The following is a 25,845-nucleotide window of genomic DNA, read 5'->3' as shown; positions in this document are numbered from 1 at the left end:
GAGTATATGCACTATCTCAAAAATAAAAGGCAAGGATTAGAAGGATACATGGCAATCAAGTTGGACATGGCTAAAGCCTACGATAGGGTGGAGTAGCATTTTTTGCAGGCAATCATGCAGAAGATGGGATTCTGTCCACAATGGATCAACTGGATTACTAGTTGTATGCTTACTGTTACTTACTCCTTCAACTACAATGGGAAAACCAAAGGTTTTGTTACACCAAGGAAAGGAATAAGGCAGGGAGATCCTTTGTCTCCCTACCTTTTCTTAATTTGTTCAGAAGGATTCTCAAGTTTACTGAGAAAAGCAGAAGGAAGGAACGAGATAAAGGGGCTGAGAATTAGTAGGCAAGGGCCTATCATTACACATCTCTTTTTTGCAGATGACTCACTCATTTTCTGTAAAGCCAGCACTCAACAGGCCAATGAAATTATGAAGATCCTCAAAACGTATGAAGAGGCATCAAGTCAGCTGATTTATCTGGATAAACCAGCTATTTTTTTTAGCAAAAACATCTCTCTGGAGCAAAGGAAGGAAGTATGCAGTGCTCTAGGTGGAATGGTGGAAATGACATAAGGAAAGTATCTATGCCTTCCAATGGTGATAACAAGAACAAAAGATCAGGTGTTTGGTTTCATCAGAGAAAACATAACAAGGAAGCTTCAGAGTTGGAAAAACAAGTTGCTAAGTAGTGCAGGCAAGGAGGTAGTGTTGAAGGCTATCTCTATGGCAATGCCTACTTATGCCATGTCTTATTTTAAACTGCCAAGGAAACTGTGCAAAGACATCACTGCATCTATGGCTAACTACTGGTAGGGAGAAACGGATGGGAAAAGCAAGATACACTGGCTGTCATGGAAAAAAATGGCTCTGGATAGACCTGAAGGTGGTTTGGGATTCAAGAATATAGAGGCTTTTAACAAGGCCTTGTTGGGGAAGCAGATATGGAGGATATTAACCAAGCCAAATCTACTTATCAGTAAAGTTCTTAGAGCTAAGTATTTCCCCAAGGATTCCATATTCAAGTGTAAAGCTCAAAAGAATGCTTCTTGGATTTGGCAAGGGCTTTTAGGAGCCAGAAGCTTAATTGAAAAAGGGGTAATCAGGAGGATTGGGGATGGGAGAAGCAGAAACATCTGGGAGCATAAATGGATCCCGGGAACATCCTCTGGTAAGCCTATTACCCCAAGACCTCTTAACAATTCATTGAGGATGGTGCATGAGCTTATCATTCATAAAAGTTGGGATAGAAACACCATCTTCAGAACTTTTAACCAAAAAGATGCAGAGAGGATTTTGAGCATTCCTATAAGTTTAATAGGCAGGGAGGATAGCTATTTTTGGCAACATAATGAGGGAGGTTGTTATTCTGTAAAATCTGGATACAAACTTCTGATGGAGGAAAGGGACAGTTCTGAGAAGGTAAAATCAGGAGAAGCTGGTCCAAGCATAATGGAAGGAAGTCAGCAACTGAAACAGATGTTGAATACTCTTTGAAAGCTAAACATAAAACATAAGATTAAGCTGTTTATATGGAAGTGCATTAAAGAGGCATTGCCAGTTAAGGAAGCAATCTTTAGAAGGACAGGAATGGGAGATCCAGTATGTAGAGCTTGTGGGGAGTGTTAGGAAACAGTGGAACATCTTCTATTAAACTGTCCAAATACCATGGATATATGGAAGGTGGCCCCAATTCAATGGGATGGAGCTAGAGATCAACAAGGAAACTTCAAACGATGGTCGTGCAAAATATTAGAGGCAAAGACAAGACCAGAAGGAGCATAGCATATTGGACTGACTGCAAACATTCTGTGGCAAGTGTGGAAAGAAAGAAACAAACAAGCTTTCGAAAACCAAAGCAAAAGTCCACCAGTGAGGACAATGAACAAGGCTCAGAAGGAGTGGTTGGAACAAGAGCAACTAGGGAAAAGAAACAAACAGGCTTTCGAAAACCAATGTAGAAGTCCACCAGTGAGGACAATGAACAAGGCTCAGAAGGAGTGGTTGGAACAAGAGGAACTAGGAAAAACCAAGGATAGAATGAGCACAAGAGAAACAGCTTCTACCCAGACAGTGCACCATCAGGAGCATGAAGATAGTCAGCAAAGGCAATCGTCATTTGGAATTGGAGCTATAGCTAAGACATACTCGCAAATAAGGATTGCAGAATGGGCACTAAAGGAGAGAACACTTGGAACCAAGCTCCTTGATGATGCAGTAGCAGTTAAACTGGTCTTATATAAAGCTATGGAGCAACACTGGGACAAAATCAAAATTTTGTCCCACAACAAGGAGTTACTGAGACAGTTAAAGCATCCGAGCTCTTCAGACAGTTGTTTAACAACTCTGATTGATGACATTGTTGAATTATAGAAGATGTTTCGCATGTGCTCTTTTGAGTTGGTTAGTGAAGAAAATATGACAAGATGTGAAAGTTTAAGTTCTTATGCCTTAGGCATTTTTGTGGATGAGGAATGGTATTTTCCTCAGTGCAATTGAGCACTAGTTGTAAAGTTTTTCGAGCCTTTGCTCGCACATGTACATTTCTTTTACTGAATGGAAAAATCTTATCGTTTCGTCAAAAAAAAAAAGTCCAAAATTGAATTGCAAATAACAAGATAACCAAGACAAAAGGACAAGATGGTCCAAAAGAAAATTACCAAAGGTAAATGAACAGTGGGAGAAATGGTCCCCATTTAACCTTGCAGCTCCAAAAAGACCAAGAAGGACAAAATAAGTAGTGGAATCGCAATATAACAGGGAGAATCAATTGCAATCTACTGTTGGCCGGCCTTCCACGGTTTATGTTAGAGATTACATTATAATCATCTCAATTTGAATCTTTGCAACTTCCACGTGCTTCAATTCCTTACAAAAATTATCCAAAAAGTGCATTAATTTTGCTCAAAAGCATTTTCCAATTCAATTCCTCACTTTGAATGAATGTTAACTAAAATAGCTTAATTTCATCATTTTTAATTAAAAACACAGTTAAAAATAAATCAAATGACTAAACAAAAACTAGTAAAATAATTACTTATCAACAAATTTTAAGTTGCCCTTTCAATTTTCTTGGTTGACTATTGGAGAGTGGCCATTGTGATCAAACTAATTCAAACTTTTGTGCCATAAATCTTTAGTTCATTTTCCTTGTTACTGAATTTCAAAATCAATATAAAATCAGCCTTTTTTCTGTATAATTCGTGTTTTCTCACTCTCTCTTTCGGGTAGAAAATCCAAAGTCCATTCTTTCCTTGTTACTCTTGTTATGCTTCATATTATTGTCCTCAAATATGTACTACAGTGTTGAGAGATCATCTGAAGTTCTTGTACTGAAATTCTGGCAAGTATCAAGAAATCTTGAAGAAACTGGGCATGTTCCAATGGACACAAAGGACTCGTTGTGTTCTCAGGTTACACCCAATAGGCAAGAAAGAAGTGATTCTTCTAGTTCAACTGCTGCGGGAATGAAGGATGAAGGGAAAATTGATATGAGCAGTATAATTCCCTGGTGCAGTTACTCGAGTACGACCAAGAGTAATATGAGCAAGCCTCCGAGTTCATGTTCTTGTTTGGCTAGAAAACCTTCACCGGTCACTGGCAGTGCTCGGAAGTCCAAGATTTCTGCTCTTCCTGAAGGGCTATCTGTTTCTAGCAGTAGTTCATTTTCTGCCAGGAATACTGCTGAAGTTCATCATTTTGAAACCAAGAAGGATTCATCCTTCTGGTCAGAGAACAACGTACAAGTAATTAGGTTATTTCTGTGAAATGAATTCTATTAAATTCTATATAGTTCCAGTATAAATGTAGCAGTTTAATCCTATGGGATAGATTATTTTCAATCCTTGATGAGTAGGTCCAAAATTATATTATCATTTTACTTGCATCAGTACATGTTAATTATGGAGGTTAACATTAATTTGCAGTAGGATTCGTAAAAATTTGGTACAAGTGTGGCCTCTCAGTAGTGTAGAGAAAAGCACTGATAGTTATTCTCCGTGCTTAAAGCAGGATTCAGCAGAAAGTGTCACCTGGACTGGGGAACCTCAAAATAAGATTTACATTTGATCATGTTGCATGTGAAACAGTAGACCAGGTTTCTAAAAAACTCAACAAGCTGATTATAGCTTTTCTAAAGCTGTATACAGTTTTAAGCTACTGCAATTGAAATTCTTATAGTCCTTTTGCAGGAAACACTTTTCAGGATTATTGGTGTGGCAATGGTGGAGAATTCCTTATCTGGATACAATTGTTGTATGCTGCTTGCTTATGGGCAGGTATGAAAAGAAAGTTCTAGTCTTTGTAAAGTCAGCAGACATCTTACTAGCTGCCAGAGTTTTTAAATCGATGACTGTCAGCCTTTCGTTGGGTTTTAGATGTTAAAATAAATTGAACCATGTCTTTTTACCTATGTCAGTTAAGTTCAATTGCCTTAACCTGCTCAGTTTTCTTTGCTTTTGGTTCAAGTTAATGGCTTGTTCTGACAAGAAAGATAAATAATGCAGGCAGGAAGTGGAAAAACATACACAATGCTTGGTGAAATTGAACAACAATGTAGTAAACCTAGCTTAAATTGTGGTATGGTATCCCGCATATTTGACTTCCTGTTCAGAAGAATCAGATCTGTAAGATTGACATTCTTGCTTGCTTTGTCAACTAAATTTCTAATAAAGAAAATGTTAAACTTTAACCTGAACATGCTTGTTTGGCACTTGTACTCTTAGGAAGAGGAAAGCCGTATGGATCAGAAGTTAAAATTTAACTGTAAATGTCCACTGTTGGAGATCTATAATGAACAAATTATTGATCTGCTGGACACTTCACCAACTAGCCTGCTGGTATTTTCAGTTTTCTATTTGGACTAATATGATAATTAGAATGAGTTAAGGTATTGCATATCATCTGATCACCACATTTCCTATTTTATGCTGCAGGAGGATACTAAGAAAGGTGTATACGTTGAAAATCTTTCTGAACTAAGAGTCCAAGCTGTTGGTGATATTCTTGAACTTCTGAGACAGGTGACTGAATATTATTGTTTATATTGCTTGGCCATCACAATCATTTTAGTACATGCAGGATGTAGTGATATATTAAGATGTTTCAAAATGGTGAATTTTAATTTGTTGGTTTAGGGTTCTTTAAATAAGAAAGTTGCAGCTACCAATACAAACAAAGACAGGAGCCTATCACCTACCATTCTTACCGGTGAAATTCAGAGTATGTGGGAAAAAGATAGCAGCTGTTACTTCCATTTTGTCAGGCTAAACCTTATTGATCTTGCAGGTTTGGAGAGGCAGTGCATCATGATCAAGCTTGTTATTCATTAATTAGTCAAAAGTCTATTGTACTGAATCACAATTTTCACATTACTTCTGATTTACGACAGGCAAAAAGCTTTTTGCATTGAAGCTGAGCCTCTAAAGGAGGCTTGTATAAATGAATCCTTGTTTGCTCTCAGGTACTACCATTATCATTATTTTATTAATTGGCAATGATGCCATTTTGGTCATGTACTGCTAAAAACTAAATTTAACTACAAATTTCTTCTTGTAGTCATGTAATAAAGGCTCTTGTGAATGTGGCGAATGGGAGACCAAGGCATCTGCCATATAGAGATTCAAGACTCACATTTCTACTAAAGTTCAACAAGTATTTATTCTTGTGTCCTTGGTTTCAGTCATGCACATGTTACCATTGTTTTGATACAAAGTCAAATACAGGAGTCTCTCAGTGGGGACTCAAAAACAATGATAATAGCCAATGTTAGCCCTTCAATTTGGTTCGTACTATGTTTTGGCTATTTTCTGTTCTTATTGTGGCTAAAAGGTAAGAGGTACTGTAATATAAGAATCTGATCTTAATTTCTGTTCATCAGCTGCTCTGCTGAAACTTTGAACACTTTGAAGTTTTCTCAGCAAGTGAAGCATGTCCATAACAATGTAAACTCTTCGAATTATCCAGTAAAGTATGGGTTGCTGATTGGCTGGATGAAGAGCTTGTTACAGAATATCAGATTGGAGGTGATTGTCATTCCAAGACAAATGAGATATTAAGGGAGGAGGGAAAGTACAGTGCTGTAGTGGCAAAGAGTTCTTTACGTGAAGAAGTTGGATCAGATGATGGAGCATTTGGATCAAGTTGCAGATCAACTACAAACTTCCATAAGGTAATAGCTTTTCTACCTTGCTCAAGTTCATGGTTTGATGGATTTTTGATGTTACGAAATGTGATAATATGGATTTTTGGCCACAAAAAGATTTTGAACTTTGTTGTTTGGGAATATCTGTAACCATACCCCATTACATCCTTTTATTCATTCTTGTAGTACTTGAAAATATCTTATTCTTTTCACTCGTCATTCTGGAAAACAAAAATTCCTACATTTTGCAGTTTCTTGAAGCTGAACTTGGCCATGCGAAGTTAATTGCAGCCGAGGAAGACACAAAGCATCTTGCCTGGTTTCAAAATCAGAAAAGGACCAACACACAGTGAAAGATGCTGATATAAGGACAAGTGAACTGATGAAAGCCAATGACATCTTGACAGTTGAGGTTGAAGAGCTCAAGAAAAAGGAATTTTTGTTGCTGGCCTCTTTAGCTGCTTCAGCAAATGAATTTCAAGCTGAAAAACGACTCTCTTAAAGAAGTTGTTGCAAAAGGCCAAGAACTCAAATCTCAGCTGCAGGCCAAGAAAAGCACAATATCTGCTTTGAAGTTGGATGTTGGAAAAATATGTGAGAATGTGAGATTGCTCAAAGAGTGAAAATCTTGAGTTGAGAGCCAACATAGAAGATGGCTCAAAAGCTAGGAAGTCCATGGAATAGGAGTTGATGAAGAGGAGGAAGGCTAGTGAGAGCCTAGAACCTGATTTTGCTGAAGCTGCTGTGGAAATTGCTCTTGATAAAATATACAACAAAGTTGAGTCCAAAAAAAAAAAAAAAACTACTAGAGAGATGTTATCATTGACAGAGATGTTACAAAAATGGTTCTTTCTCAGATAGAGCTTGAGATGGTTCGAACAACTGTTGAAGGAAACAAGATCTTGTGATTTTCAATTTTTAAAGTCATGGGATGCTCCTAGTGCAGTTATAGGAAAATTCATCTTAGTTTTTCTGTCTCACTTGTTAAAATTTATTTCTTTGATGTTGTGATTATTGAAAGCTAGTTTGCATTTGGATGCCTAACCAGAATGGGTGAAAGATCAAATATAAGGTTTTTTCTTGATTATTCTCTAGCTCCATCAGTGAAAAAAGAAAGAAGACCAAAGCAGAATTTTATAGTCATGAGTTCCTGCTTCATATTAATAACATTGGAAAGCTGAAGGGCTTAATCATGAACCAATTTTGCAGGCACTTCTAGAGATTCTTAATTACAAGAACATTTCATTAGCATAGTTAATTTTGCAACTTTATCAGAGTGCCAAAGAAAATACGCATGTTGGAAGACTGAAACCTGTAGAACATAAAAAATGCATCAGGCCATTTTCCAGTTGTTTTACCAGTTCCTATCCATTCCCTGTGTAGGCCAGTTGATAGACGTTTAGAAGACTGAAACTCTAAAGATATAATATAAGGCATTCTATTTCACTTAAGTGTAAATTGAAGTCTAGGTGGAGTGCTATGTACTTAATATTCAGGAACCAACAAGAAACTTTAGATAAAGAAACAAACAATGTGCAACTAAATTCAGCAAAATGGCAACATTATCTACACTTCTGTAGTGCAAGTTCAAAGAAGCAATGCAGTAAATAATAGAAATATATGCTTTGGCAACATCTAAAACACAGCTAAAGTAATTCTGCAAGATTAGCAGACAAATGGATCTAGTCATCCTTTGATTCATAATTTGAACATAAAAGTAAGGCCAAACTATGCAACCAGCACCAAAAACGTCTGTCAAAGACAACATCTAGTAAAAAAAGATTCTGGAATGAAACAAAACCGCATTAAATATGATTAACAAAGACACCAAATTCACATTTTTTGAACAGAAACATTGCAAGGAAGAATCCCAATGTAGCCAAGTGCCAGAGCCATCAGATCCTTGATCAGTATTGGATCACATTTACCAGTCCACTTTGTCCTTCTGTGGGTTCTAAGATGGAACATGGAAAAAGATTAAAAAAAAAATCCAATCTCTTAAATGTACAATCTGTCCAGTGATAGCCAACACAAATCAAAGAAAAAATGCATATAATTCTCCATAAATAGGCTAACACGTGAGAAAAAAGACCTTTCATTTCTGAAAAAAAAAATCAATAGCAAACAAATGCTCAGACCAAGGCATATACAACTATTGGCCACCAAAATCAACAAAAATGGGAAAGGTACTAAAATCAAATCTGAAGCGTGTAACTGACTAATCTGTTCTTAATTATGATTCAAACGATGAAATTAGAACAAAAAAGAAGTTAATAGGCAAAGTATATTATGAATAGGTGAGAATTAAAGTCCTTTCAATTTTATCTTCAAGTATTTTTTTTTTTTTTTGGCGCAGTAAATTTTGCTATCTATGCCATGCTTGAATTTACAAGTTTTACTTGATAAAGATTTTTATTTTAAAAGTTTCTTATGTCACAAAATTAACTGAATTGAGTATCAATATAAATTAGTACTCACATATAATAAGTCTACATTATTGAACAGAAAGTTAATATGATAACCATGCGAACAGAGTTTCAGATTTTATTCTATATCACCTGAACTACTCAATCAAAAGTAAACCCCTCCACCATCGGGACTGAACAAAATTTCTATGCCAACATATCAGCAAAGGCTAAAATCTTAGTCAAGCTTATAGTGCTTCTTAACCCCATCCAAACAATCTTTAATCAAATCCAACCTCTCCATGTAAAGATGAGCTGCTTGTATCTCCAGTTCTGCCAATTGCTCCACCAAATCTTGCTCCTCCAAAGTTTTCATTGCCTTGGAACCACCATGCCCTCTAGGAATTTCACTAGAAGAGGAACACTGTGCTTTCTCACTTTTGTGATTATCTCTAGCATGTTCACTGTCAAGTTCTTGAAAGCTCACTCTTTTAGATGGTATATTGCCCCCACTAGCTCTTGAAACCACACTTTTTGAAAAACTAGACTTTTTAACAGTCCCCTCTGAAATTCTTAAATCAGTTTGAGTATTTCCACTTTCTGAGGGTTCCTTTCCTTTTGCAAGGATGGAGTTTTCAAGAATTTTCTCAGTCATAGAATCAGCTTCGTAGCAACTAGGAGAAACAGAGCCCTTTGCTTTGCTTTGAGCAACTAAGGGTACCTTTCCTTTTGCAATGGACTTCGAAAGACTTCGCCTGTTTGCAGAGTCAGCTCCATCATGACAATGAGATACGGAGCCCTTTGCTTTGCTTTGAGCTACGAAAGGTCCCTTTCCTGTTGTAGTGATGGAGTTTGAGCAATTAAAGTTCCCTTTCCCTCTCCTTTTGGCTTGGCCTTCTGCTGCATTTGCTTCTGAATCGAGGTGCTCTTGATCTGGACTGTATTCAGTAGCACCTTCAGATTCTGACTGCGGATGATTGGCATTTGTGTCTCCTGAGGTTGAGTTTTCTACTACAAGTCCAAGATACTCATCTTCTTCATCTATAGGGGTATCGATCCAAGGCAGAAACAACTTCTTAGGCAATGGCTTGCTGAAATTTGTACCATCATGAGGTTGTGATTCATGCAATTGGGATTCTTCATTTTCGTCTGCACTTTTTCTTGAGCGTTTAATCCCCATTTATCTGATAAATGTGTAGTACACAAAGCATTTGAGTTTCAGTACACAAAGCATTCAACTTTTGTACTAACGGTTGAGAGAGGCATACATATGTAACTCACTAATGGCATGGTTGATGGCTCTTCGTCTTTCTCTCATTATTATTTGTGTGTTGGCATTTGAAAGAATGTAGAATATGCTTTTCTTGGGACTTGGCATAGACCATTTTCCAATACAATTTATAATTGAGAAACTTTTGGTAACTAGTAAAACTTCATGTGCTTTGCATCTAATTTTATCATCCCAAAGTGTAGTAAGTTAGATACTAGAGTTTCTTTTTTATATATAATTTTGATTGTCAACTTCAAACTATAATATTCGTCTATTTTTCATTTTCGTTATCCAATTCTTTGACTTCATTGTGTCATGGCATGACATTTTTCTGAATTGGCCCTTTATTTTACCCTTCAACTAATTTGTATTTTTAACCTGTACAAACAAATATCAACAATATCATATTTTATCAAAATTATTGTTCAAAAAACAAATATCATGTTTTACCAGTTTTTTATATACAAAATAATGTTGTTCAGCCTGAACAATGAATTTAGATGGCATGAGAACAATAGATGGAATTTTAAAATATTAGTAACTTAAAAAGGTTAAAATGTAATATCAATTTATAGAAGGTCATTATAGTTAATAAGTTAGTTTAATTATATTAAATAAGTTAGTCTCTAGAAGGTTAAGTTAGTTTATATTAGTTTATTTCTGGATGGGTAGGATGGGTTGGATTGTTCAAGGGGAGCAAGTGTAAATGAGAAATCTCGAGTTCGAGCTATCTCACTTATATTAAAAAACATTATATAATTCTAATTCAACTATCATATCATATATATATAGAGATATTTATATCAATATTTCGAACAATATTCCAATATCGATACCTTTGCCTACGTGTATTTCATATTTTGTTGGGGAAGTTGTTGTAATGGGTTGACTAAGATATAGACTTTGACACAAGTATCAGCACTTGAAACAATATGCACAATATGAATACCTTTGCTTTCCATTTTTTGGCTAAGTTAAATAAATTGTTATAGTGGAGACTGTAACGTTAGAATGTGTTGATCAATTAATTTATATATAAAGTACAGTAATACTAGAATGGGCTGATCACTTGGATGGCCTAAACTCTCATAGCATAACTTAAATCTTGTATAGATGTTTGCATGTTCTACTATTGTTATATTCATTTAATGTGAATTGAATTTGCCAGTGATTTAAATAACTGGTTGAATATGAAATCTGATTTATATTTTGGGAAAATCGTTCAAAACGTCCCTCACATTTTGTAAAATGACTTTTTTCATCCCTCATTTTTAAATGTGTAATTTTACGTCCCTTACAAATTCACATTGGTCAATTTTGGTCCCTACTTAGATTTCCGACTAGTTTTTTGCCGGAATTCATGACGTGCCTTGCAGGTGATCATTTTTTATGGGCAAAATTGTCAAATCAAAATTTATATAATGATTACATTTCACAAAATAAATTGTTTTGTCCCTCATACTTCACAAAATAAATTCTTGCATCCCTCACATTTCACAAAATGATTTTTTTCATCCCTAATTGACCATGTGTACGAATAGTTTATTTTTTTAAATCCATGTATATATCTATTTGATTTCACCTGAATAATACAATAACATGTAATATATCTTTATTTGATTTCACCTAAACACACTAATTGTAGTTATAAATATGCTATTCAATAGATATATGAAGGGTTTAAATCTAACAATTTTTTTTAAACCATATATATGTGTATATATATATATTCGGAATAAACATTTAACATGTAATATATCTAATTTCAACCTAGGTGTATAAATATGCTATTCAATAGATATATGTAAGGGTATTAAATCTAACAATTTTTTTTAAACCCATATATATGTGTATATATATATATTCGATTTCACCATGTAAATCTATTCAATATTTGTAGCCTTTTCTATTTTGGTAATAATTCATTTATTGAATTGTGTAATAAAACTATCTAATTAATCGGTCCTAACTTGAATTCTATAGTCATATTAACAAATTGCAGTTTAAATCTAAAATTTTTACTCGCAACCTTTAAGATCAACAGTTGAATTTCTTACCTTGTGATTATCTTAAAATTTGAAAGTGTCAATCATTTACTTCGTTTTGTCATACTTTTCCTTTATTTATTTTTTCTGCCCAAATTTAATTCGATATAAACACTTGAAAATGTTTAGGATTAATTATTTTTTTTTAATTTTTGAATAAAAGGAAATGACATGAGTGAAAAACTAACAATTTTTTTTAAATCCATGTATATATCTATTTTAATTTTACCTAAATAGTACGTTCAGGCGAAATCAAATAGAGATATATTGCATGCTATTCGTATTATTCAAGTGAAATCAAATAGATATATACATGAGTTTAAAAAAAAATTTATTCGTACACATGATCAATAAGGGATGAAAAATTTATTTTGTAAAATATGAAGGATGAAAAAATTCATTTTGTAAAATGTAAGGGGCGAAACAATTCATTTTGTGAAATGTTCGGGACAAAAAATTCATTTTGTGAAATGTGAGGGACTATAGATTGGATTGTGTAAATTTTGATTTATCAAATTTGCCCTTAAAAAATGATCATGTGCAAAGCACGTGGTGGATTATGACAAAAAACTAGTCGGAAACCTAAATATGGACAAAAATTGACCAATATGAATTTGTAAGGGACGCAAAAGTGCACTTTTAAAAGTGAGGGACGAAAAAAGTTATTTTGCAAAATGTGAGGGATGTTTTGAACGATTTTCCCTTATATTTTTTAATTTGAATAGACGTAAATTCTTTGCATATGACTCTTTGTATTTTTTTTAATAATAGAATGTAAATGATCAACAACATTTAGTTGTTTCTTTCTTTTGTGTTCATTTTCATACAATTGAAATTTTCTTAGGAGAGATAGTTGCGCATTCCTTTGTTCTTATTTATTTATATTTTATTTTTTTAGCAGACTCTATTAGAAGGCACAAGCAAGGACTCCTATATCCTAAGAGTAACTTTTTTATTTTTAGTATAGATATATATATACAAAGTAAAATTTGTGGTGGACTGCAAGAAGAGTTTCATATTTAGATATTTCATCTTAGTAATCATCATTACATATTATAGTTTAAATTTAACGTTTCATTTTTTTAACTATTACCACAACTAAAATACAATAAATATAATTGTTGGACTGACAAACATCATTATGTATCATAATTTAGATTTAATCTTAATTTTTATAATTGCCACCACAATAGAAGTACAATGAATATGTTTTCGTCTAATTTTGTTGCAATTTCTCATTGCTTTCGAGAAAGTAATCAAGTTACCGATTTTTTGGCAAACGTGGGATGTGATCAAGGTTTCAATACAACTTATCATCAGCTTGTGGACCTCCCTCTGAAAGCTCGTGGGGCGTTTCGCTTAGATAGAATAGGCCTGCCTTCAATTAGGAAATGTGGCGTCACATTCTGTTTTAACCATGCAGTTATTATTAAATTGTCTTCAAACTGTCGTAGAGTTACAATGTAGTAACTTACTACCATGTGGATAATTTTCTTGTATTTGGGTTTGTTGGCAGGGAGTTTCGTCCATTTATAAGGGGAAACTCTGCCAAAATTTTTCTAATTAAAAAATATCTTTGACCAAAAAAAAAAAGTACAATGAATATGATTTTAGATGAAAGGTAGTTTATGTACAATGAAAACTAAGACCATTTGTTGCTTATACTCTAAAGTACCAAAACTTATGGTACTTTTATGTCGAGTATATATAGATAGATATCCAAAGATTGAAAAAGCTGTAGCAAAGTACATTTTCCAAAAAAACTTTAAATAATTAAAAAAATTAAATTATATACTCCACAATTCAGTTTTCATCAACTAACGAATCAAGCCAAATTTTGGAATTCGAAATCCATTCCAATTCATAATCCTGGTGAGTTAGTTATTTAAAATAAAATCTATGAACCTAAAAAACTATGTATCCAATAATTTCCAAATATTTGACCCCAACCAATATGTCATGAAAAAGACAAATATCTTCAATTGGAAGTATAAGAGATAAGTTGACACTTGACAGTGCACTTACCTATGAAATTGGAACTCTGCAGATTGAGTTGGCCGAGGATTGTGTCACCCAACCCAAAATATTGAAAGGTAGGGAGAATTTTGGAGGGAAGGGACTTAGGCTTCTTCAGCAATGGAAATTTCTAATGTTTTGTCTCAAAAATTATGAAGAAATGAATTCTGAAATCATATATTTGTCAATCCTAGAGTATTTTTGCCAAAATAACTATCTTTCTAAAAAATATTTCCATTATGATCCACTTTTGAACTGTATTCCTATATTATTGTCACCTAGTTATCCTGATTGGCACGCAGAATAACAAAGAAAGCTTCAATCTAGTAGTAAATATTCTCTAAAACTAATATTGTTTTAAATTTTATTCTCATGTTAATCCATTTGTTGGCATGTAGATTCCCAAATTAAAGAAAAATGATCATGTGTGAAAATTTTGCTCGATATATCCAATCTACCAACAACTGTACTCTTGTTTTCTGCTGCCATTATATCTTTTAGAATTCTGCTTAACTATTACATTGCAATTCCTTTCTTTTTTCTTGTTATTTATAATTATATGTAGGATAAAGTTTTGATTCTATTCATTTTAGTATTTTGCAGTATTTTATACTAGAACATGTGCACACAAATTATAGACAAAAAAGTGATCAAAGTTGAATTTGACATAAAAGAATTCCATGTCGAAAGTGAAAAGAAGTGTAGAAAAATCTCTTGCATTCGAAAATCATAATTACTAGAATAAGAATTTAGCCTTGGCAATGTCAACAATAACATAATATAAGCGCTGATACTTGTTAACCATTGATCTTTGAAAGAACTGTTATTGTGTTCTGAGAAGAAACCAACCATCTTTCTTGTTCATTTATTCACAATAAAGAGAATGAGAGCAGAAGTAGAATGATTAATGTAACGGGGAGGGAACCTTATAAAAAATAGAAAATATAAGATTTCGTAGGATTAGTTTTCCATTTTGAGCGTGCACATTGCAATATATACATTGCAAATGGAATAAAGTTTCTAATTGTATTAGTTTGGAGATATTTTATGAACAGAAGATTATTGTGACAAAAAACCCATTAATCCTCCCACATTTGCCAACAAATGACATAACAACAAGTAGTGTTAAGGGCACACCTATATTTGACCAATTTAGAATTAATTAAAATGAAAAAATATAATATAAATTTCATTTTTTACATAGTGGAAATTTTATATTTAATGTATAAATTTATAGTAATTTGATAATTAGAGTATTTAGTGCAGTTATGAGTAATTATGCTAGTGTCAAGTTATTAGGTGATTATGGTAAAAATTAATTTTTATAAGGATTTTTGTAGTTCAAAAATGATAAAAAAAAAGTTTTTACACCAACTGCCATTATTTTGACCTTATATATCACATTAAAAATAATAAAAAAGACAAATCAAATGAGCAAATTTTGTGTAAAGTATTTTTTTTATTAATCTCATATCTAGGAAATTTTATTTAGGTTGAAAAATTGTCATACAATATATAGAGAGAAGTGTAAAACTTTTACAAAGTTAAAAAAATAAATGATGTAAAATAGAGTAATCACTCAGCTGGCCCTCAAACTATTGCCTTTGTATATTTTTGGCCCCTCATCTATTTTATATAATAATTAAGCCCTTGAACAAATTGATGTACATGAATTTAACTGTTCTGTTCAAGAAAACCAATTGACCTGATGGCATGAGGAACAATTTTGTCCCTTCACAAAAAACAAACCAAGGGGTGGACAGTAAACGACCTAATTAACTCTCAAACTATTGATTTTGTATGTTTTTAGCCCCTCATCTATTTTGTATAATATTTAAACCCCTAAACAATTTAGTGCATATGAATTTGGCCCTTTCATCCAAAAATGCCATTTTAGTAAAACTTGATTCTTTTTCTTTTTTTTTTTCTTTTTTGTTTTATTTTCTTTTCTTTTTCTCTCTCTTCTACTTCCTCATTTTCTTCCAGAAGCTAACTGCCAGCTATGGGTTTCTAGCAGCATTGCCGCTACCAAGTTGCGGTCAGTCACAGTGGATGGCTGCTGGTCGCCATATATTCCAACCACTATTTACCTCAAAATTCATCCTCCCACTCAGTTTTTCATGTAGTTTCACTTTCACTATTAATTTTGGTAGAAAATGATTGAAAAATGGTGAAAATAGTTATTTATACCTAGGTTCATCTCTCTTAAACTACTTCAAATCATGCTCAACAATCACCAAAAAATGCACCAACATATTCCTTATAAGATGTAGAACTCAAAACAACTAATCGATCCCAAAAAAAAAAGTCATGAAATCATAAGTTCACATCCACATGTAAAAAATTTCTATGAAAATCCAGTTGACCATTAAGGGCCCTCCCATTGCTTCTTCCTCAGCCTTTTCCTTTCTTTTGCTTATGTGCTAAAAGTTGTGTGCTAAAAATAGCTTTTTTGGACGAAGGGACCAAATTCATATACACCAACTTGTTCAAGGGTTTAAATATCATATAAAATAGATGAGGGGACAAAAAACGTACAAAAGTAATAGTTTGAGTGTTGGTTGGGCAATTTACTTGGCATAAAAAACAAAGCAATATCGACGCATTTGACTAAGAAAAAAAGAGTTAAAAAAATGAGATTTATTGGGTATTTGGTTGGTATCAAAATGGGTCCAACCCATTTTAGCCTGACCCATATTGGTTCCAAGATCAATATGCAGTAGTTGGGGTATCGCCCAAATTCTGCTATCCTCCTCTTTTGCCATCTTCACCTACTGAACTCAATTGTATTCCCCAATCCACATTCAAAAACCAAGAGAATTTTGTACAAGTAACAAGTTCAAACTTGATAAGTATAGTTTTATCATTTTCTTGCAAGAAATTCCATCGTACATTGTACAAGGGACCTTGAATATTTTAAACTTTTTGGTGAAAGTAAGAAGCATTAATTTAGAGTCACTTGGTCCTAATCATCCTAGACTTAAAATTAATGATAGAAAACAAAGGAAGTTCTTAATCAATGTTGCAAAGAGATCAGTCCTGATATAAAAAATGTCTTCATTCTAAGAATTCATGTCCTGCCTGGATCGTCATTCCTCACGACATATTGAAGAAAAGCAATCAGATGCTGACTGAAAGGGAAAACCATGCATGGCAACAGATGACGAATCTGCGACTAACACAAAAACTATTGTGCAGAGTTCAACGTGTGCTATGTAGTTAAACTTGTGAAAACATGGCAACAGGTGACCGATGATGACTAACACAAAAACACTGCATATAAAAAAAAAAATTCAAATTTTGATCTGTTTTTATTAGTTCAACTCTTGCAATGTCTTAGATTAAAGTGTCAAAGTGATCACCGAAATGGTCATTCATAACGGAACCTATAAAAATGTTGAAATTATCTTTATTTAAAAATTAAAATGGCTAAAATGACTAAAATATATAAACATAATATACATGAGACACAGTAACCTCGTATGATTTTATGTTTTACTATATAACTCCTTTATGGTTTAATATGTTACCATATAACCCCCTTATAGTTTTCAAAATATACACATAACCCTCCTATAGTTAATAAATAATTTTCAACTTTATATAGGGATATTTTTGACATTTTAGGTGACTTTGTTATGAATTAAAAATTTTATCACTTTGACACTTTACTTTAAATTATGAGGGGTTATGTATAACTTTTGAAACCATATGAGGTTATGTACAAAAAAAACTAAACTGCAGCTCTAAATTATTTGATTTTTCCTTGCTGGTGAGTAAGACACGGTCATCCTTGATGGTGCCATCACAACTATGGCGAATGAAAATATATATTAAGTAAACATAGGCATATATTGGTAGACATGCATATACTTAGCCGTCATTAAAGGGAGAATTCAGATTTCTGCAAGTTGACATCCCAAAAATCGTTATCTCATTCTAACATATCATTTCAAAAGTGATAATAAACAGATTTACAGAATTCATGTTGAGAAAGTCCAAACTGTTCTCTTGTGGACTGTCCTACCAGATCCTTGTATATGGACTGGCGCCCTTTTATCAGCCCCAAAGCTTCCGTTTTGCCAGTTTTGTTTTCCTTGATACTGCATTCTTTCCTTGTGAACTCGTTTCACTCTCAAGTTCCAGCAAGAGATTTCGTTTGTGCTGATTAGCACTGCTTTTCCCTTTTTTGGGGTTGTCATCATCCATAGTCTTTCCATTAACTGCTTTCAACAAAAATGACAGATTCAAGATCATTAATGAAAGTTCCATCATAGAATCAATCAAGTTAAAAGAAAAATTCATGAAGTACCAAGACATGACAAAATGAGAGATCCTGTCAAACGACAGATTCAAGACATAACATCACATGATGCTGTTCAAAGTTTTCTCCATATCAACGTAAGAGACCACAGCAAATTGTAGCAATATAAAACTCAATGCTTATTGCCTTGTTCTAGCTCTCCTAACGTATCATGAGCAAGACTATAATCATTCTCTTACCATCAATAACATGTCCATTTCAGAATTTGTCAAGACAATAACAAGATGCAAGTATTCACAATATTTATTCCATGATTCAGGCATAAAATTTTTTATAATAAGTAGATCCCAGTCCCTAAATATTGATTGTTTATTGTTTTTTTTTTTTTTTTGTTTAACAATAACAAGTCTGTTCCTCCTATCTATCAGGACAACATTAGATCAAGTGACAGACACTATTGCCAAAAAAGATGACTAATGCTAAATACTGAGAATTGAGTCCATGGAAAGGGGTAAAGATTTCCTGTTCCTTAGCTAAAAAGTTATGTGGCTATAAAAGAGGAAGTGGATGGATTGAGTGGGTGACAGAGTTCGTGGAAGTACTTCCTTTACTTTCAGAAATATCATATCAGACAAAAAAAATGGTCTGCCAAACTTTTTTTGGCAGAATGCACAAGTATTACTGAATCAGATGCATACTCATAATAAGCCTATCAATTCATGTGTAAAATTCATTCTTCATATAAAGGGAAGAAATTGTAAAAGAAGTATTGAAAGAAAGACAGAAACTAGAGAGATATCCTACCCCTAATTGTAGAATAACCTTGTTGTGCCAAAGGCGTTGCCGCACTGTCATCAATGAAGCTATCATTCAAGTCATAGCTGTTTTCTTCATTGCTGCCATCAGTAAAGCTATCGGTGTCTCCAATATCCTCTTCACTTGCAATCATAAATTTTCCTTTGTACTTGGCATTGTATCTGCTATAAAAGCCACTAACAAAAATAAAATAGTAAAGGAAGTTCAGAAAACTTTATAAGAGACTGAGTTCCTTCTTCCCAATAATGCAGCTGGCAACAAGAAGTCCTACTGTACTTCATTGTTATTGGTCCATCACAATGAAACTCACCTCTCCTTGTCTAGTTAGGCCAAAATCAAGAATGTACTTCATTACCTGACTTACACAATTTCATGGTTGACTACATTAGCTAGATGATAATTAAGACTATCAAAAAAAATCAGAAAATAGTTCAATTAAGCATAAGGATACTTCTTAAAGTCGTCTAGTCCAGTAGAAGCACTTCTCGTGACAACGACTGGACTTGGAGCAAGATAATAACCAGAAAGATGAATTCCTCTTGGACCAGAAACAGAGAAAATAACATCTTCAGATTCCTTAAATTCAAGATCCAATTGACGACAATGCATCTCTTTCATGGACAATGAGCATATCGAAATAGGAGGCTGATTTCTCACAACACACTGAAGAATAGACCTCGGTACTGGATCTTCACATTGATCGCACAATGTGGCCTGTTAGAGTAGATTCCCAAAGTGTATGCAACCATTAGCAAATACAAAAATAATATCACTTCACATTTCATCAAAAGCTTCCATCTACTCACTCGAATGCTTTTGGATTTCTAAAAATCCCTTGCCGTTAAATAGAAGTCCAAACATTTTATTTTTTCCCACTCATTATATGATCCAAGAAAAAGATAAAAAAAGCATTACTATCAATTTCTGAGGAAAGAGGTATTAGCAGTTGTATATTCACACTCAAAAGATGTACACTTGGATGGCGTACATCTTAGTCAACAAACCTCAATGATAAATTGTTTTTCTTTTAAGAAAAAAATAACCTGCCTGAAGTCTAAATAATCCCAACTTGGCTGCCATTTTAGTATTCAGTCTCTCATTTTCCTTTATTCGTTTAAATTTTCTTCTTAACAAGGATCAAGACTTCATCAATGCCACTGGCTTAAAACGCAAAAATAAAACATCTGAGATCAAATAAAATGCCAAATAGAGCATTTTTAATAGCATCAAGTAAAAGATATGCAGAAAAAAGAGAAGAAAATTAAAGTAAAGGACATCAAACCTGTGAAATATGAAGTCGCCCTCCTCCAGGCTTTAATACGTAAGGTTCTTCAGGTCTAACATATATCCCTATCAATGAAAACAAATAAACCGTCAAATGCTATGATGAAAATATAACAAAATTTTAGCAAAGAAATCGAAATGGTGATTGATAAATGGAGTGACAAGTTTAAAGAGACGGAAGGAGGGAAAACGAATCACCCCAGAATGACATTTTTCTTGAGGGTTAGACTTTAAGAAAAAGAAGAATGGAGCTGGCATATATGCACAGAGTGGTTTGCGTGAGTTAAATGGGAGACAAGAAGTCATTTTGCATTTGACCGGGAAATTGGCTTTAAGAAGGCATGGGAATCAAGGGAGCTAAGAATGAAAGTTAATGTGAAACCGTCCACTATTGGGAAATGAAACGGTGGAGGACTTGGAGGTCAAGGTTTCAAAACAACTTTCTTGGTGGCATGGGATAATTACAAAAATAATTGCCGATTAATATACAATTTGTAAATTATTATCAATTGGTAGTTAATTTAAATTGACAAAACAAAATGTTTTTGATGTAGCCAACCATTTAATAAAATATTCATAAAATGTGTAAAAAAAGAAAGGTAATTCAAATATAAAAATAAGATAGAAAGAAGTATCTTGATTTTTCTATATGTGTGTGTATAACAGTAATAATTGTTTTACTAATCATTCATCCAAACTTTTAACAAAAAAGTTAAATGTGAAAAAAGTTTAAAAATCACTTTTTTCTTTTTAATTCATTTCTTCATATTCATATCTATTACCGCATACAATCTACACTAATTGCTATTGTTTCTTTATAAATAACATCCAATATGTCAAAATAGAATTAAGTCAACATAAAAGAGCCATTTTATCATAATGAAATGTCATGTCATTTATTTCATATTATACATTTATATGTAATAAGACCATAGCACGTGTACACACACATTTGCACACATATATTACGTTATAATAGATTATATGTAAGTGGTAGAATACGGGATAGGGAGGGGATGACACACCTGCTCCCATCCATTGCTCTCTTAGCTTGTGGGGCAAGTGAATCTAGGCACATTTCTATTATCATCCCTATTTGAACCATATATAACTAAAATTTTTGAGGGTATAAAATAGGTTTTTCAAATTCCAAGGGGGTGGAAGGGAAGGGGAGAGCTGCTTACCCTAAAACACCTGTAACTTCACCCGTGTTCGAGAGAATATCTTTCTACCATTAATTTGTATTGAGCCGTATTTCTAGAAGAAAAAGAAAAAAATGACAAAGTAAGTTATTCAGCCACAGGTTTCATGTATATATATGTACATACATGTGTGTGTCTCTATGTATACCTGCATGTATAGATTGCATGTTAAAAACACAAAAAGTGATTTAGCTTCGCCCATGGTGCTTCTCCCAAGATTAAAGAAATGACAGAATTTGTTGTTACGAAATTTTTTGAGACAAAGTATCCAGTAAGAGTGATGATCACAAAAGAATTTAGTAAAAATGTATGTATGATAAACATCCTGAATCTACAAAATTAACCATGCTTGCAATCAATAATTTGAAACTAAATCCCTATCTAACTGTCATTGGAAATGTAAATATGCTGATTCCAATCCCAATTTTACATTCCAAGGTAACTGCACTCTCAACTCATTTCTCATGCTCTTCAAAATACAAATGGCCAATAAGTATTAACTCGTCATACAACTATAATTGTTCTATTTTCTTTTTCCTTTGTCTATTTTCTTTTTCCTTTCTTGTGCGTGTTGTTATCATTATCTTTTTATGCTTGTTATTATTTTCATTGGAAATGAAACAAAGAATAGTGCTTCTAGAGCTTGATGATCATTGAAGTTCTCATGTTTTTCTAGGCTAATATTTGTTGGTGGTCTAATAGAATACTTCCTAGGCAGTTGTTTAGAATCTCCCTCGAACATAGTTCCAAGGTTATATACTTTTTGCTTCTATTAGAAGAGTACCTTAAGGAAGTCTATTTTGACGGTCATCATCTTCTCTGCATAAACTACTCCATTCATAAAAATTTACGCTTCAATGTTTTTCTGATGGCAGGTAAGCCTGATGTATCCACTGTACTTTAGTTAGCTCTTGCAATTTGCAAGCATTCACTGGCTCTAGAAAGAATACGAATCATCTGAGGCAGATAGGACATCTGAAAGGCCTTCCGTTGGTCCAGGTCTAGATATCTGGATACCAGCTGAGAATGTTTCAGCAGCGTCCCCCCAGGTGATCCTTTGAGTTCTTTTGTTCCATCTCTTTTGGGTCAATAAGACCGTAGAGTTGTTTTTTAGTTAAGAAATTCTGGTGATTTCTCGAGCAGCATTACTTTTCTTCGCTTGGTTTGATAGCCAACAAATGTGCCTGTATCTGCTGTTTTTGTCTGTTTATTCAACTATACAGTTTGTTTATCCTTTTCTCCCAGTTTACCAGACATTTTGAGTATTTCAAATTGATTGCCTAGAGCATCAAATGCTTAACCGGGTCGCACAAGGTACTCAAGTGTTTCACCAGATTTATGCTTGTGAAACTGAAAGCTGATTTGAGAAATTTAACAAAGGAACAAGCAATTGAATACGATTGGTTCACTTGCAAGAACCTTCCAGTTAGTCTAATTAATCTCTTAATTAAACTGAACTTTCCAATCATTATATAGCATGCGTTCCGATATCCTAAGGACTGAACAGGATTGTTGGTACTGCTCCTTTGCACCACTTCGTTGGCAGCATTCTGACTATAATGACAAGGATTGACAGGGACATTGTAAAAGATGCCCTTAGGTAGATGGTTTCAGTTATACGAAACAGAAAGTTGTAAGTTTCATGTCAACTTGATGGCAGGAGATTGTGTAGACAGAAGAAATCTGAAATATGGTAGTTAGATAGTTGAAAGAGCAAAATTACCTTTAAGAAGGTAGAGAAGCATCAATTACATAATTCCATACAAATCAAGGTGAAGCATATGATTTTACCTTTTTTTTTGAGATCAACTTATAAATCTAGTTCGTCTTGCTTAACCAGGTTTCGTTCTCTTCTTGTCTGATTTCCAGCTGTTAACTTTATATTTGTGGGACTTTTCTGTTTTTCCTCCTCTCATACTCTTCCATTTGTTTATTTTCTATAGTAAAAATCCTGAAAAAATGACAAAGAAGACCACTCTCTGTAGCAAGTTGTACATGCCACTCAAAGACTATCCAACTTTCAACTTAGAAAAAGCTGTTTGCAACCATGGCTTTTTTATGATGGCTCCCAATGTTTGGGATCCATCCACTAAACAATTTACACGTCCATTGAGGCTTGCTGATTCCGTAAATTCTGTCAAAGTTACCATTTCACAACCACACGACTGCAGTTTGCTCCTTATCGAAGTCCATGGCATGGAATGCATCTCCGATCTAGACAAAGAAGCTATTCGCGTAATGTTTTCCTTTTCTATTTCCATTCCACTTGATCATGGCAGTAATATTATTTGCTATTGGATGAAAAATCATGCTGTAACAATGTCCAAATTACAGGCTCAGGTTGCAAGGATGATGAGGCTGTCACCAAAGGATGAAAAGGATCTGCAAGAATTTCAAAATATTCATCCAAAATTCAAGAACATGGGTTTTGGTAGGATTTTTTGTGCCCCGTCATTTTTTGAAGATGTTGTGAAGTCTATGCTTCTTTGCTTTTGCAGGTATGTTCTTAGAAAGCATATCAAATAACTCTGCTATGACAGGAACAACCCTTTACGCTTGTTGAGTAATGAATCAGCAATCCTCCATTTTTGTATTATCTTCAAGAAAACTTTTAAATATTCTGATGCATATTATAAAATGAAGAAGAAACTATCAAAGCCTATATTTACGGAAGATACATGCGTGAATATCAATTTAGCACTAAGCTGGAATAACTGTTATGTTTACTGGATTACCAGATCCTAAAATAGTTTTTACACTGTGAAGTTACAAAATTTTTGTTGTTCAATGATTTTTCTTAGTTAGTTGAGTTAATAAATTGGTCTTTTGTGACTTATTTCCAGTTTCTGTTTTCTTAATTAGTTGGCAGAATTCACTGACAATGGCTAAAATGCTTTGTGACCTTCAATCTGAGCTGTCTAATGGTCTTGAAGACAACAATTCTTGCACTCAAGGGAAAGGATTGAAGAGGAAGCGCAATGTTCCTGAATATTTTCCTGAATCTACAGCGAAAATACAGTCTGTAAGAAACTTTCCAAGTGCAAAGGAACTAGCCGGTATAGATGTTGAAATTTTAAAAGATCATTGCAAGTTGGGATTAAGAGCCAAGCACATTCATGAATTTGCAAAAGATTATCATAGAGGAAGATACCGGCTGCGCAACTTTGAAAAATGTGCATCACACGAGGAATTGTACCAGAAATTGATGAAAATAAAAGGATGTGGTGCATATGTTTCTAACAATGTTTTGATGTGCTTGGGATTCTACGAAAATGTTCCTATTGATACTGAAACTGTGAGACACCTACAGGAGGTATGCATGCAAGCTTCTCCCTTATATTTTTTCTGCTTTATTGTTTTTTTCGCCAACTCTGAAAAGCAATTTGTTTAGAAATATGGGGATTTTATCTTTTATAGCCACTTAGTGAAAGAAATTATTTGAAATTTCGAAGGCTAATTTTTTAGGTTCATGGAAGGAAAGAATGCACTTTGAGAAACGCCAAAGCAATCACAAAACAGATTTATGGGAGTTTTGCACCCTTCCAGTGCTTGGCTTTCTGGTAAATTTTAGCTCCAAAGTGTTACATTATCTTGCATTTCGAGTATGGAAAATTTCTGAGCTCGCAGCAGTGTTTTCGTTGTCAATTGTGAAGCTGCAACTCTGGCCAAATTTTGACTTGAGCTTTCTGAATAACTTAGTTAACAAGTTAGAGTTAGCACAATATTAGGTGATAGTGCCAGTGCTCAATCTCATGTGATAGTTTTATTGATCAAATTTATGTCCAAAGCACGAAAAAAAAAAGTCAATTAGAGCCCAAATGTTTAGGGGGACAAAATAATACTGGGGCTAAATGCTGCTATAGGTTATAGAATGGAATTTGCTGTCTACTTAACTCCACATATGTTTCTTTCATTTTTTTTTAATTCTTTTGTAATCTTTCCTTTTGAAACCACATAATCTGTATCAATTTCATATCCTTTTTTGCTTCATCTGTTAATTTCGAACTCTGATGCACCTTTGGTAACAGGTTTGAGCTTACCAGATTTTATGAGACCAAATTTGGGAGATTAAGTCTGTTACCAAGTTCGAGATATGGCATTGTAACTGGAAGTCAGTGTGGAAGGAAAAACTCAGAAGAAAATGAATGAAACAGTTTATCAGCAGAAAAGCAATCATGTCTATTGACAGAATTGCAATTTCTACTTTTCTTCCTTTTGTTTCATCGTTCGTGTTCCTGCCCTCTTCTCTGTAAGTTGGTATTTTTATGGTACAACAAAATTTTTGCCTTTCTGAAGAAGAAAAACCAGGATGTAATAGTTCCTAGGATTTGCTTTTGTCATTGCACTACCTTTTTTCTTTGTAGGGCATTCTTCTCTTTTGGTGAGTCCTCCTTATTG

The 25,845-nt window shown here is 33.8% G+C and overlaps 2 protein-coding genes across 2 annotated transcripts; both read left to right on the top strand.

The window, feature by feature from the left end:
• The first annotated feature begins 3,296 nt into the window (after positions 1-3,296).
• Positions 3,297-6,647, top strand: LOC113777364 (kinesin-like protein KIN-12D). Its single transcript, XM_027322397.1, has 11 exons — positions 3,297-3,730; positions 4,015-4,099; positions 4,194-4,280; positions 4,509-4,628; positions 4,728-4,850; positions 4,941-5,024; positions 5,139-5,302; positions 5,393-5,464; positions 5,560-5,655; positions 5,968-6,204; positions 6,437-6,647. Exons 1-11 carry the CDS (start codon positions 3,297-3,299, stop codon positions 6,645-6,647), a joined length of 1,713 nt encoding a protein of 570 aa, XP_027178198.1.
• A 16,759-nt stretch (positions 6,648-23,406) lies between these two features.
• On the top strand, positions 23,407-25,596 carry LOC113777362. The gene is made up of 5 exons (XM_027322396.1): positions 23,407-23,682; positions 23,782-23,945; positions 24,310-24,760; positions 24,913-25,007; positions 25,476-25,596. The coding sequence occupies exons 1-5, from the start codon at positions 23,407-23,409 to the stop codon at positions 25,594-25,596; spliced, it is 1,107 nt and encodes a 368-aa protein (XP_027178197.1).
• The last annotated feature ends 249 nt before the right edge of the window (positions 25,597-25,845 follow it).

The sequence above is a fragment of the Coffea eugenioides genome, chromosome 7, assembly GCF_003713205.1.
Source record: "Coffea eugenioides isolate CCC68of chromosome 7, Ceug_1.0, whole genome shotgun sequence".
NCBI classification, from domain to species: domain Eukaryota; kingdom Viridiplantae; phylum Streptophyta; class Magnoliopsida; order Gentianales; family Rubiaceae; genus Coffea; species Coffea eugenioides.
This window is presented reverse-complemented; position numbering and strand designations above follow the sequence as displayed.

What these genes read in the sequence shown, in the direction of transcription:
- LOC113777364 (XM_027322397.1), top strand. Translation starts at nt 3,297, where the DNA reads ATGTACTACAGTGTTGAGAGATCATCTGAAGTTCTTGTACTGAAATTC. An exon ending in CTTGCAGGTTTGGAGAGGCA is followed by an intron (nt 5,303 to 5,392) that starts GTGCATCATGAT and finishes GATTTACGACAG; the next exon opens with GCAAAAAGCTTTTTGCATTG. An exon ending in CTACCTTGCTCAAGTTCATG is followed by an intron (nt 6,205 to 6,436) that starts GTTTGATGGATT and finishes AGTTAATTGCAG; the next exon opens with CCGAGGAAGACACAAAGCAT.
- LOC113777362 (XM_027322396.1), top strand. Translation starts at nt 23,407, where the DNA reads ATGACAAAGAAGACCACTCTCTGTAGCAAGTTGTACATGCCACTCAAA. An exon ending in CTGTGAGACACCTACAGGAG is followed by an intron (nt 24,761 to 24,912) that starts GTATGCATGCAA and finishes CTAATTTTTTAG; the next exon opens with GTTCATGGAAGGAAAGAATG. An exon ending in TTCCAGTGCTTGGCTTTCTG is followed by an intron (nt 25,008 to 25,475) that starts GTAAATTTTAGC and finishes CTTTGGTAACAG; the next exon opens with GTTTGAGCTTACCAGATTTT.